The sequence below is a fragment of the Atta cephalotes genome (assembly GCF_000143395.1).
Source record: "Atta cephalotes unplaced genomic scaffold scaffold00048, whole genome shotgun sequence".
NCBI lineage: Eukaryota > Metazoa > Arthropoda > Insecta > Hymenoptera > Formicidae > Atta > Atta cephalotes.
The window spans coordinates 1,625,442-1,639,638 of NW_012130112.1; the positions used below are offsets into that span (position 1 = coordinate 1,625,442).

At 26.1% G+C, this 14,197-nt stretch overlaps 5 protein-coding genes across 6 annotated transcripts in view; 2 read left to right on the plus strand and 3 right to left on the minus strand.

Annotated features, from left to right (window-relative positions):
* Positions 1-4,092, minus strand: part of LOC105622735 (long-chain fatty acid transport protein 4) — a 15,632-nt gene extending 11,540 nt beyond the window's left edge. The window contains exon 1 of the mRNA XM_012204148.1: positions 4,018-4,092. Coding sequence (XP_012059538.1) covers positions 4,018-4,092 — 75 coding nt within the window. The remainder of the gene's footprint in view (positions 1-4,017) is intronic.
* A 1,122-nt stretch (positions 4,093-5,214) lies between these two features.
* On the minus strand, positions 5,215-9,623 carry LOC105622799 (tektin-1). The gene is made up of 6 exons (XM_012204210.1): positions 9,538-9,623; positions 8,989-9,279; positions 8,625-8,897; positions 5,958-6,180; positions 5,462-5,680; positions 5,215-5,352 (listed from the first exon to the last, which is right to left on the minus strand). Exons 1-6 carry the CDS (start codon positions 9,621-9,623, stop codon positions 5,215-5,217), a joined length of 1,230 nt encoding a protein of 409 aa, XP_012059600.1.
* A 758-nt stretch (positions 9,624-10,381) lies between these two features.
* On the plus strand, positions 10,382-12,078 carry LOC105622736 (G/T mismatch-specific thymine DNA glycosylase-like). The gene is given in 3 exon segments (XM_012204149.1): positions 10,382-10,457; positions 10,746-11,824; positions 11,827-12,078. Coding segments are annotated over 3 exon segments (1,407 nt in total).
* Positions 12,079-12,386: 308 nt separating this feature from the next.
* Positions 12,387-13,541, minus strand: LOC105622737 (nuclear cap-binding protein subunit 2). Its single transcript, XM_012204150.1, has 3 exons — positions 13,470-13,541; positions 12,818-13,138; positions 12,387-12,726 (listed from the first exon to the last, which is right to left on the minus strand). Exons 1-3 carry the CDS (start codon positions 13,539-13,541, stop codon positions 12,622-12,624), a joined length of 498 nt encoding a protein of 165 aa, XP_012059540.1. The 3' UTR covers positions 12,387-12,621.
* Positions 13,542-13,947: 406 nt separating this feature from the next.
* The window catches only part of LOC105622738, a 2,475-nt gene continuing 2,225 nt past the window's right edge, over positions 13,948-14,197 (plus strand). Inside the window, exon 1 of one of the 2 annotated variants that reach the window (XM_012204151.1) lies at positions 13,948-13,988. The gene's annotated coding sequence lies outside the window, so the exon portion shown is untranslated. Of the gene's footprint in view, positions 13,995-14,197 lie in introns of both variants that reach the window. The other variant, XM_012204152.1, reaches the window with a different exon arrangement.

The following is a 14,197-nucleotide window of genomic DNA, read 5'->3' on the forward strand; positions in this document are numbered from 1 at the left end:
TTTCATACGTAACAATTATTTAACATTTCCAGTTTTCAGGATTTTATCATTTATTATTATATGTATATATACATATATATATATATATATATATTGAAACGGTAAAATTATAAGTTATAAGTGCTGATAATATTGCTTCTATTTCAATGTATTCAATATACTTTCAAATTGTCCTATGGAAGTTAGAGTTAATAAATGTAAGGTCATGATCTGATTACATAAAAATCACTTCACACCACTACAGTTTTAATCATGATGCAGCGGAAAACTGATGTCTAAACTCAATAGAAATATCAGATTTATACCTCTTAAACGCTATAATAATAAAAAATACGTCACAATGATTGCAAGAGAAACACTTAAAAATGCATAATTTTCTAGTAAATTTTGTTTCAAAATTTCCTTTGCACAATATGCCTTTTAATTATGTCTAATATTAATTTATATACTTGCATGCCCATACAGTATAGAAACATTGCAAAAATATTTCATTACAAGATTGCAAAAATATTACGAAATATTGTTGCAATATTTCAGCAACATTGCAGCAAAGTAAAAAAATCTATTTTAAAAATATTGATACGTAATGTTGCAGCAATATCACAACATGATATATATGCAATATTAGATTTTGCGTACAGTGGAGAAATACTTGCAGTATTATTGCAGCAATATTATAATAATGCAGCAATATTGCTGTAATATTACTGCAATATTTATTATAAGATTTTGTACTATATAAATTTAAATATAAAGAATTAGAAGTAGGGATTAAATGTAACATACAATGAAATAAAATATGACTTCATAATTAATTATGTCTTTATATTTTATTTACAGTATACGTAACGTGAACTATAAATTTTCAGTATTGGCTGCGCTTATTGGAACACGCCTATAAAATATATAAAGACATAATTAATTATGAAGTTATATTTTATTTGTATTCATTGTATATTACATTTAACTCCTATTTCTAATTTTTTATATTATACGTCTTATATTTTATTATTGTGTCCATTGTGCATTATATTTAATCCTTATTTCTAATTATTTTATATATCTATAAATTATTATATAATTCCTATAAATTATAGATATTGACCACATTTACACCTTATACCCGTTTTCATTAATGTAGATTAACTTCAATTTCGGTTCAACTTACTCTTCTAATTTTTAGAAAAAGACGAAGGTAAGTTGAACTTAGATTAAAATTAATCTATATTGGTAGAAATGAATTGGGTTTAATAATATTCGTAGTTAGAAACTAACCATTCATTCCATTTTTCAAAAGAATATAATTATGAGATTCAGTTTGAGTCAGTTTCATAACTACAGATGTTATGAAACCCGATTAAGTGTGCCGTGTAAACGTGATCATTAATTTCTATTCTTCCATTATGTCCAGGTCCTTACTTTGTTGAGTTATACACAAATCAATATACAAGTCTTAACCCCTACAACACAAAAGTTGTAGCAACAATACTTCAACATTGCAGCAATATTGCATGTTGCAGCAATATTGCAGCGTTATTGCAGCGAATTCTGTGTTATATGGGAACTCAAAGTGAATTTTCTAGCAGAGGCACAGATAAATCGACAAGAATCACTCTTGTCTTTGTTTTTTACTGATTTTTAAGCAAGAACAGGATGATTCTTGTGTCAATTTGTGTCTCTTGCTGAAAATATTTTAAATACTGCTGCAACATTACTGAAGTAATAAAAAGAAATCTTCGCAATGTTTCTGCAACATTATATTGCAATATTGAAATGTTGCAGCAATGTTGCTACAAGAGTCTATGCGGGTAATACAAATTTATAATGATTTCTTACAGTATGATATACATATGTTAACTTCTATTAATATTTTATACTAACAGTACATAAGCTAATAAATTTGTCATGGCAGCAATTTTATTACCTATGTAAGATAATATGTGAGTCATCAAAAGAAGAAAAAATCAAGAAAATAAATATTTCTCAATTTTTAATAAACAAAAAAATATGTTGTTTGCTTTATGTACATCATCTAACTTATTTTACATACAAATATATGCATATTTTTAAAATTAGTCTCCAAAAATATGAAGAATAATTTGTTTCCTAGAATGAAATCACGTCATCAGTTGTTTGTTAGTTGTATTTGTTTAATTAAATACTTACTTAAATAATTGAATATCAAATCAAATATTAAAATAGTTTGCTTATTTAGACAGAGATTAATACAATCATAATAGAAATCGTTCAAAAGTTATTATTTAATATAAAATGAAAAAAAATAAAAGAAATTAATTGAAATTTGTGATAAATCAATACTGGTTACTACTTTTATAAGATTTAACTTAGACAACAAATTTAGACAACTAAAATTTGTCGTGTACCCGGAAAAAAATATTATGTAAATAGATATATTGGATCGGAGGAAAAGTTTTAGTCGGAGGAAGTATTTTGTTAGTTCAAAATTATATATATAATATCTTTGATAAAAATGATCAAAATTTAAATTTAAAAAAAGGTTTTAAAGCTTGAAATCTTTACTTTCTAATGATTACTATATTTTTTGAATTTGTATGAATTTTGTAATTTTTATATATAGAAAACTACAAGCTAAAAAAAGAAAAATTTTTTCTTTCTTTGTGGGTGTCACGTGCCAAAAAAATTGCGAAAATTTTCGATGATCTACATCGTGAAAGTTTGAAGTTTCCTTGTAAAATCATTTTTTGTTTCTACGATTTTTTATTATTGAATTATTCGCGAATCAAGTAAAAAGAAGCATTCTGACTTTGATTGCTCATAATTCATAATTAAAAATTATCGTACTGTAAATAAAAAAATTTTTTTTAAGTTAATACGTTACTCTATTGAATAGTACTATGCTAATTTTTTTAATGTAAAATATATAAAAATTTGAATAAAAATATGATATTACTTAAAAAATAAAAATATGATATTAATTAAAAAAATAAAAATATGATATTACTACTCCTTATATATATTATATAGTAATATTATATAGTAATCATTAGAAGTAAAGATTTCAAGCCTTTAAAACCTTTTTTTAAATTTAAATTTTGATCATTTTTATCAAAGATATTATATATATAATTTTGAACTAACAAAATACTTTCTCCGACTAAAACTTTTCCTCCGATCCAATATATCTATTTACATAATATACATTGCGTAATGGAAAAAAGAACAATATTACATTTTTAGCTCAAATCTACATATATTCTATTTAAAAAAAAAGTTGGCAGTTACACTATTTGATAGAGCAATATTTCAGCTTTAAAAATCTATTTTATTAATTACGGTGCGATGATTTTTAATAGAGTTATGAGCAATCAAAATCAGAATGCTCTTTTATTTAATCCGCGTATAATTTGTAACAAAAAGTCGTAAAACATTTTTTAAAAACGAATTTTTAGGAAAACTTTAAGCTTTTATGTCAGATAGTCAAAAATTTTGCAACGAATATATTTTGTATATAATTTTAAGCCAACAAAATTCCGCAGAACTTTTTCGATCCAATATTTTATATATAATTAATTATATAATTGTATAATAATATTGTATAAAATATGTCAATTTTTTATATAATTATATGTAAAACATACAATTATATGTATATAATTATATGTAAAACATTTTTCCCGGATATTAAAAATTTTTAATATTTCGAAGATATAATCAAATTCTATAAATATTATTTTCGTATATAATTTCGTATATAATTTTCGTATATAATTTTAAATAGATATTTATCTGTAAATATATCTGATTAAACAATTATTGTTTGAATATTTATTACAATTAATAATTATGTGATTATATTTTAATGAAAATGCAAAAAGGGGGAGGAATATTTATGTTTAAAATATGAATACATTAAGCAATGTTCAAATTGCTTAAAAATTGTCTCGCTATTTTATCTATATATTTGTACATACAATTCAAAATAAGTAAATAAAAATGCGTTCGAAAATAAGTGTACACTGTTATGAAAATACTTACACAATCTTTGTCCATGTATGTAACGTTTATTACATTGTTGTGATTAATTGACATCTTCGATATAGCATCCGTCATAATAAAGTAAAATAAATCCGTGTATAATAAAGTTGAAAAATACAGAATAATTTCATAAAAATTATTTTTACAAAAGAAATATATTAAATTATCCAATTACGATTCGTTTGATTAATTTAATTTTTAATTAATGTTATACAAAGATTAATATATAAAATTAAGAAATTAAAATTTTCTTAGTAAAAACGTTTCTTGATATTTATATATTATTATTCTAAACAATTCACAATCGCAAAAGTCACGTTTTATAATGCGCTCATCGCACATACATACTGAATAATTCTTGCGAATGATTGCGAATGATGATGATACCGTTTATGACGTCTCTGATGATTTGATAATAAGTGAAAAAATTCCACAGAGAAGATAAACTTCTGTAATATAGCCAACGAAACAAGAAACTTAGACACATCTACTGACCGATTCGATTGCTGTTAGCGTGCGGACTAAAATGAAATTGCAACGGTGAATCAGTTGGCCGTTCATGAAAGCGTCTTCTCTCCTTCCTTTCACATGTACCGGTTCTTGAAACTATCCATTCGCCTATTCATTATGGTTTTCGCTTTATTTCGATGAGGAGAGGGAGAGATAGGAGAGAGAGAATAACTACGCAGATTGCGATTGCGCTGACAAAAAGTGCAGGAAGAAGCGACAATGATACATGACCTTATTTTATAACAACTTTAATTGTTTCGCTTTTCGTGAGATGTTCATAAATTAATTTCTGTAATTAGACAATCTTATATTCATAATTTCTTATACATAAAAAATATATAAGAAACTTGTTGTTAAAACTGATTTGCAGCAAACTATAAGTTTTATTATAATAAATTAATAAATATTTATAGATGTATGATTTTTTCTTTTCAGACTAAAATAATTTTGCACATATTATTTTAATAATTTATTATGATTTCAATGAAAGAGCCTGGATGACTTTATTTTATTTGTCATACTTTTAATTTGATGTATTATTCATGTGTATAAAATGTATAAATAACTAAAATTTTGATAGATTCAAGAACATTATTGTAATATATATATTATATTTAAGAATGAAAAGGCTGAAGAAATCATAAATGTTGTAAATATAAGATATAAATGTTTTATAATATTAGCATTTCAATACGCGCGATAATCTATACTTTGACGCAAAGTCACGCATTCAACCTCATCAATTTTCAAAGTATTTGTCTTCACATTAATATCCTCTTCGAGTTGAATTTGTGTTTTAAGCAAGTAACGTAGTAATGCCTCTGCCTGTAATACATGTTTAGTAATAAAAGATTACTATTTGCGCAAAATTTATTACATCGGTTTTGCGAATGGAATTCTAATTAGAATTCTGTATAAAACGGGTGTCACAAACCTCGCAAAGCATTCGCTGCAAATTTGCCACGACATTTCGTAACTCGTTTATCTCCTTCACGAGATTAACTTGGACTAAATCCTGAGTATGTTCAATCCCTGGACGTTGACGTCGATGTCCTAGTCTTGTATGAGCCAGAGCTATATACCCTTCTTTCTCAGCTATCGACTTCTTTATATGAGTGATATTACTTGATATCGTTGCAACTTGTTTTATTATCTACAAATAAATTCTAAATAAAATTATAAAATAAGTACTAGCAAAACTTTTGAGTTAAGATATAAAATCACTCCAACATTTTCCTTGACTGTTCAACTTTTTCTATATATCAAAAATTGACCGGAAATATTTTTCTTTCAACATTTTATTATAGATTTCGAAAATAGAAATATATAATACATAAACTTGTCATCTGGTGAAATCTTAAATTAATAATTAATTAATATCAAGATTTTGTGCCAAAAGTAGATTATTACGTTCATTTTTTTTTACGCACCTCCGAGTGCTGAAGTTCTAGCTTCGTTTTGGCTTCTCGAGTCTGTTCACAACGTTGTCTGAAAGCTTCATTTGTGACATTCTTCTGGTTATTTAATTCATCAATCGTTTGCTTAATTATCGTATCAATGTAATATCGTAGTTGCTTTGCACTATTCATTTCTTTATTTGCATCGATAACATTGATGTTTGTTTGGAGTTCCCATTCATTTAACATTACTACCCTATGTTTAACAGTCCTTTTGTATATGACTTCTGTATTCTTGAATATTTCATACAATTAAAATTATATACGTATATCATAGATATGTAAATAAGGTAATTTTGCTAAATTGATCTTATGCAAACATTTTATTTTTCTTTAACATATTTGCTTAGATTCTCAGATAGCACAGAATGTTTATGATAAATATGAATAAATATTTCTAATAAGTATTTTTTACTTGGATGATAATGTCTTATTAAGTATTTTTATAGAATTTGCTACAACGTTTACAATAAATATTTCATAATATTTATAATAAGTGTTTATGATTTGCAATCTGATTACGCAAAGACCACGAAAAGATTTACAAAATATTAAAAATAAGTCTTATAAATTAATTATTTACAAATAAAACAATTATGACAATTATTTTAATTTATTTTAATTAATATGTTAAATAATTATAATATTTTATAAATATTTTACAAATATTTATGTGCTATCTGAGTTATTATTATCGAATATAAAACGGCAACATGCAAAAATTAATTTATATCACGTATAAAAAAAAAAATCTTCCTTGTTTTTTATATCATAAAGTAATTGTAGATACGTAAATAAGATAATTATAATAATATAATAAATTATATCTGACGCAACTATCTTATTTTCTTAAACACTTTTCTTAAATCATTATTATCAGACATAAATGATAGCACGCGAATAAAAAAAAATCCGTCTTTATTGTTCTCGATATCATAAAGCAATATACAGGGTGTATCTTAAAAAGCGCCCACTAATCATACAGCAGCACTATTTCTGTTCGAAAACTGAGTCGAAAAGTTCTGAGCATTTTGCAATTTTTTACAGTAGTAATGAAATATTAATTTCTAAAGATTATCAAATAAAAGAATAAAGTCAATACATAAAACAACTTTAAAATATCTTTCAGTTTTTTGTAAAATATGTTAAAGATGTTTTTTTAAAGAACTTTTGAAGATTAATCTAAAAATTTATATACTGATTTTACACATTCTGCTCAATTCCTTGAATAACAAAAAAAAACTGCAAAAATTGCAAAATAATAGACTCAATTTTTGATCAGAAATAGCGCTATATTAAAATACACACACACACACACACACACACACACACACACACACACACACACACACACACACACACACACACACACACACACACACACACACACATTGTACATAGCTGTCCAGCAAACGAGAATGGATTGAAATAGATTCAAATTTTCAAAAATACGGATTCATGAATGTTAAAATGAATCCTTTTCAATCCTAAATTTTTATTTATTTATAGAAATTGCATAAATCAAATGCTTTTTTTAATCCCAAATGCATTTTTATTCATTATAGGAATTTCATAGAGTATATCTCTCTATGTAATGCCTATGTAATGCCTTTCAATTTAAAAATAATATTAGCATTTTCTGTGCATTGTGAATACTACTTACTTAATTCAGAATTATAAATAAGAAATAATTTTTTTAATTCAGTTAAATTTAAAAATAATATCAGCCATTTCTGTGCAATTCCTATAAACGTGAATACTGCTCAATTCAATATTCTAAATATGAAATGCAGTTTTTAATCTAATTGAATAAAAAAAGTTTATATATTTAAAAATGGATCATAAATGCTATTTAAATTATTCAAAATTATAAGTAGGACATTTTTCGTTTTAATCCAATTAAGTTCAAAAAAGTTATAACATAAAAATAACTGAGTTATGTTCATTTGTTTCTCTTTGATTAGAAGTAAAATGAATAATCGTGAACACTCGCAAATCAAATCGAACACCAGCAAGAATATTACGCTGACATCACAGCGCGTGACATCGACCAAGCGAAATTAGATTATTTAACCCCAATATTGTCTCATGATATAAATTGTTTATATTTTATTATATATGTTAAATGATGATATTTTTATTATATTTATATAATTTTGTGCACTGGTTTAGCTAGTTGTAATTGAAGTAGAAAATAAATAACACATTTACCAATTGAAGAAGTGATATAGCGGAACGTAGAAAATTCATAATCCAAAGATCCTAGGTTGTTTGAATTCTACTAAGGAGCGTTTTTAATACTAATTTGAAATAGATAATTTCAGATATAATATAAATATATTATATTATATATTATATAAATATTATATAAATATTATATAAATATATTATAAAAGCCTTAGGAATAAAATTTTGTAATCCTTAAATATAAATGTTCTTTTTTTTTGAATATTAAATTAGTCAGCTTGGATCCATTTTCATTCATTCAATCTATTTTCATGGATTTAAAGTACACATTAAAACAATTTTAATCCATTTATTCTCGTTTACTGAGTATAGTTAAAGGTTAAACGTTGTTAATTATATTCCGATAATAATGTATGTAAATTATATACAATACTTTTTAACAACGTTACGCACGAATTGTCGAGAGACGAAGTATCGTGATAAATACTCAAATTAAAATCAGTTTCTTTTAAAGTTACGTTGCGACGATCGATATGTAAATTATCTTCTTTATTCTTTAGATCATGATCAATATGATATAATGTGGCTTTTAATTTACGGATTTGTTCGTAAGTATTTTTTAATATTCGATCCAATAGATTTTCCGCTCCTTGTATTACCTCACATTCTTTCAATAGATTTGTTTCAACATTATCATAAACCAAGTCAATGCTCAATCTACATTTCCTGTGACAAAATATTCTTTTATTAAAAAGTTAGCTTAAAAAAAGTGAAATTTGCTTAACAAATTGCTTAACAATTAGGAAACATTAGTAACCTAGCAATGAGACATCTTTCACAAATTGCAAGAGCGTTTCTTTTTACAGACTTCAGTACATTTATAATTCGTTCTTTATATACAAACAATGCATCGATTTCCAAAGCAATGTCTTTTCTCATACGCTGCAATTCTCCTTTGCGAAATTCAATGTCATTAAGTTTTTCTAACAGTCGATGATCTGTCTCCTCCTTATTAGTTTTTACGATTTCCTTGGCAGAGTCACATGCGAGCGTTGCCTCGGCTAAGAGCCGATCCGATAATTCTCTTTGCGTCTCGGAACATTGATATCTGAATTTACCAAAATTACAGTTTCATATCAAGAAAAGTCAGATCAAAAAGAAAAGTCAGATTATGAGTATGGATGTATGTACGATGCGCGAGCGTAATTTACTGTTAAAAACTTATTTGCTTTCTCTTTAATTACATCCGGAGTAGAGCAACGCTTGAAATCTCAAATTGCACAACTTGACGAGTTTTCCATAAAGAACAATTTTAGCTGAATTTTTCGTAATTTTGCATAATGTCACACGCATGACTTATTGATACCTGAACTGATTATTGTGGTGCCATTCGTCCAATGTAAATCTTGAAGGAGGAAATACATAATTTACGTTAATATCACTTCTCGCCATACCGCGATGTGGTTTCACTCAAGACAAAAGATCGTAAATTCGCAATATTTCAAATTTCAATAAAAAATCATTCACGGAGACTTAATTCCCAATGTTTGCTCGTTTCCAAGGAAACGTTTCTGTTTGCTATCAACTCCATGCAACAATTATTATCGAACTTCGTTTACGACAATTTATATTTATTAAAAATTTATACTCTTTGACATAATGTATGTTAAATTTTAAAAGTAATTATTTTAATATAGTAATTATACAAACAAATGAAGTTTATTTCATGTAAATGATTGCAAAAAATATTCCCTTTATTTGTCACATTTTTAGTTTATTATAAAAAAATTTTTTTTAAATTTATTATAAAAAAAGTTCTTTGATTAATAAGAAAGATTATTGTGATATCCTTGGTGAAAAAATTTCGCTGAAATTTCACTGAAAGTGAACTTTTTAGCTAACATATTGAAAAATCATTGAAATTTTTTCTCTGAAATTTTGCTGAAAATGAATTTGTCAGCTAAAAATCGCAGAAATTAAACTGAAAATATTCCACTAAAACGTGGAATAATTTCAGCGAAATTTGCACCAGGTTCTTATGGTATGGTAAATAAGTTAAATAATAATGATTAAAATTCCTCTTTATCCAACAATGTTTTAAAATGATTCAAGATTCGACCAAATGAGGGCGTTTTCACTTGCACTTGCGCATGTATCGGCTTATTTGTCGACTTTGTAATGTATATTTGTCTGTCTTCGAACAAAATGTTATGTTTATATGAAGTTATTGCATTCAATTGAAATTAAAAAAATGGAACGGAATTTTTTTCGAGATACATAAAATATGTGAGTTTTAATAGATCAATCGAGAGAATGTGTATTTACTACACATTTATCTCATTCCTTTATCAATTTATTTCTTTATAAAATCACAGTGAACTTTTTTTAAACAGATTAATATTTTTTTCAAATTAAAATGTGAAGTTAAATAATGATTACTTTATTATTAAGTATGACTTGAAAACAAAGTACTTTTATCTTTAATTTTATTAAAAATATAGGATAAACTCTTTAAACCGATATAAATAATTTGTTATAAAAAATTTACAATTTTTCAATATTGAAAATTTACAGATCGATTCCTGCATGTATTTTCTCGCTTTATGAATGTCATGCCACCACTTGACTTGAATAAACTCAAAAAAAGACCATTAACAAAAGAAATTTTAGAACAATCCAAGAAAAAAGTAGACAGATTCGATGGATTGTCAGAAGAAGAAGTCCAAAAGTATACATTACAAGATTATCTGGAGATGAATCTAGATTTAGTATTTGTTGGAATTAATCCAAGTTTAATGGCGGCACACCGTGGTAGATACTATGCAGGTCCTGGTAATCACTTTTATAAGCTTCTGCATGAATCTGGCCTAACACCAAGATTTATCAGTTTTGAAGAAGATTATAAACTCTTGCAATATAGTATTGGTTTGACAAATATCGTTGAACGTCCCACTAGATCTGCTGTAGATCTCAAACGAACAGAACTCAAAGAGGGTTCTAAAGTAGTAGAAGAAAAGTTGAAATTATATAAACCCAAAATTGCAGTGTTCAATGGTAAATGTATCTATGAAGTATTTGCTCACATCACTACTAAGTCCAAATTTTATTTTGGATTACAACCAGAACGCGTAGGTGATACTGCAATTTGGGTGACACCGTCAAGCAGCGCACGATGTGCTAACTTCCCTAGAATGGTGGACAAATTGCATTTTTACATAGGATTAAAGAAATATCTACATTTTTTGAAAGGTGAAATTACCAATGTTGACTTAAAGGAATTTTGTTTTGAGGGACGCAAGCAGATTATACCCAGTACTTCCAAAATGTGGCGGCGCAAAAATGTCTCTACTTTTCTACATGGAGGTAGAGTTGTTAACAAAAATACTCTTTGTCTAGATACATCTGAGGAAGATATTGGTTCAATTCGTACAGTTGAATTTCTAGTAGAAAAATCTAATCAAAAGTATTATAAACATGAGAATACGTCTTTTAATAAAGAAATATGCAGTCAAAAAATTGAGAGTCAAGAAACACTTGATGAAACTGTAGAGAAATCTGAGACAAGTATAAAAGAAACAGAAAATCTTATAAGTGATGTTAATGAAATAATTGTCAACCAGTCAGAAATTAAACAAATATCTGAAATTAATGGAAAAGGAAAAAAAATTGCATTGTTATAACTAATATTTTAAATCACGAAAGTAATATAACTAATTCAGAAAATAATGAAAAATATGCATCTTCAAGAATTACTTGCAAAACTCTAGGAACTGAAAATAATTTGAAAAATTGCAATGGAAGTGATACAGATTTTCTAAGTTTAATCAAACAAAGATTATCTCAGAAAAGTAGTAACGATGCTATTATATCCTCTACAAAATCAAAATCTAATTATAAAAAGAAATAAAACAATAAATATTAATAATAAATAGTAATAATGATAGACATTAGTATGCAATTTCAAATTTCAAAGATTTATATTTTTATATTTTAGTATAGCATGTACATATATCTTTTTTTAATTTAAAGTTTTGTTATCAAGATATTTATTATGTATAGAAATATAAAATATAATAAGTTTACAAATTCCACAATGAAAGACATCTTCCTTCATTTCATTTTTAAATATTATTATAAATTTATTATTATAAATGCTTATACAACAATTGCATAACAATTTAGTAGAAAGAATATTTAGATAGTAAGAAAACAATATTTATTCTACATTAAATGAATTTTATTTTCTTATTCACAAAATATTACATCGATGAATGACAAAAAAAAATCATGAATATATGTATAATTTAATAAAATTTATTTGAAATTTCCTTTGTTGTGATGCAAAACACTTATTCAAAGTATCGAAATTTTCTAATTCATACAAATTATTCCTCACTTTTATTACTACTTAGAATAAGCTTATTATATAAATATATTTACACTTGAACTTTCACCGTCCAAATCCACCATCAGAAAGCGATGTTACTTTCTGTTGTATTATTTTACCATAACCACCTCGTCCACTATCAAAATCTGAACGGTACTCGTCCCTCACCTAAAATATTAAATAACATTACATGTCATATCTATATATGTATATATATTGTGTTTAAATTAATCTTTCATAAGATATTAAAAGTAATTACTTGTCCTCCTGTTTTCCCACGACCATACTGTCGGCCTTCGATAAAGCCCGCGTCCCAGTCGGTTCTGATGATTCGGTCATCTAACCGGGTTCCGTTTATATACCTCATGCAACTTTCTGCATCGGCTCTGTTGTAATACTCAATAAAACAGAAACCACATGGTGTCTTCTTATATTTATCAAGACCCATAATTATTCGTCTTATATCTCCACATTTGGAAAATAATTCGTATATTTGCTCCTCTGTCGTATAAAAGGACAGATTCCCTACATATAAAGTACAGGAATTTCTTAGTAATCTGTCCTGTTCAGCTCTTGTTCCCTATATAATGAAAAAGAATAAATTAGTTATTCATAAAGTATTAAAAAAAAATCTATATTTAGATAAATATACAATTAAACCATACAATTATACCATACAATTATACCATAATTATTTCTAATTAAGCACTTTTCAAATGTTAATTATGAGACACAATTAGAATTAAAAATTTCAAATACATAAATGTAAAGAAACAGAAATAAAAATACATATAAGAAACATAAATAAATTGAAATATTAATAATAAATTAAATTGAAATATTAATAATAAATTAAATTGAAATATTATATACACTAGATAATATGTGAGGTTAATTATTAAAAAAAAAACCTTGAAATGTTGATCACGATAAGAGCTTAATTCAACTGATGGCGAGCTAGTTGTATTTAGTTTGATCGACATTTTCCGAGGCTATTTAGCTTAATTTTGCTTGTAAAAATCAATTTCTGTCGCAATTCAAATCTGCAGAATCCACTGGAATCCACGGAGCGGAAAGAAAAATGAATATATTCAATGTATAGTTGTGTACCTACCAGAGAAATCTCTCTGATACCTCGCTTATTTGAGCACTGCTGAGCATCCAGTGATACCAATAGAAGATAAATAAATTACCAAATATGTTCGAAGACTTTATCTTTATCAACACCTTCTTCGTTGAGTTTTAGAACGCATAAAAGTCTGACTAACCAATCAGCTGTTCACTTTTTGGAAAATATAAGATATAACGGTAGGTAATTGGATCTTTCAAGTGTAACATTCAGAAGCCAATACTGACTGTATTTATGAAAGCACGGAACGTTCTTTAATCTTTTCATCTTTGATTGGATTCCATTGCGTCGTGTTAGCAAGGTGAGTGTGATTTATATTTGATATATTGAATGATTATACGCAATGTGATGATTAAAAATTATATTTTGCTTTGTCAATACTTGTATATTAACGATTTATTATTAAATCTTTTGCGTTAGAACCTTTATAATCTGGAAAAATCATTCAGCATGTGTCCCTGAATTTTTAACCTAGAAAACACGTTTGTATGTTGTACAAAGTTTTAGCCA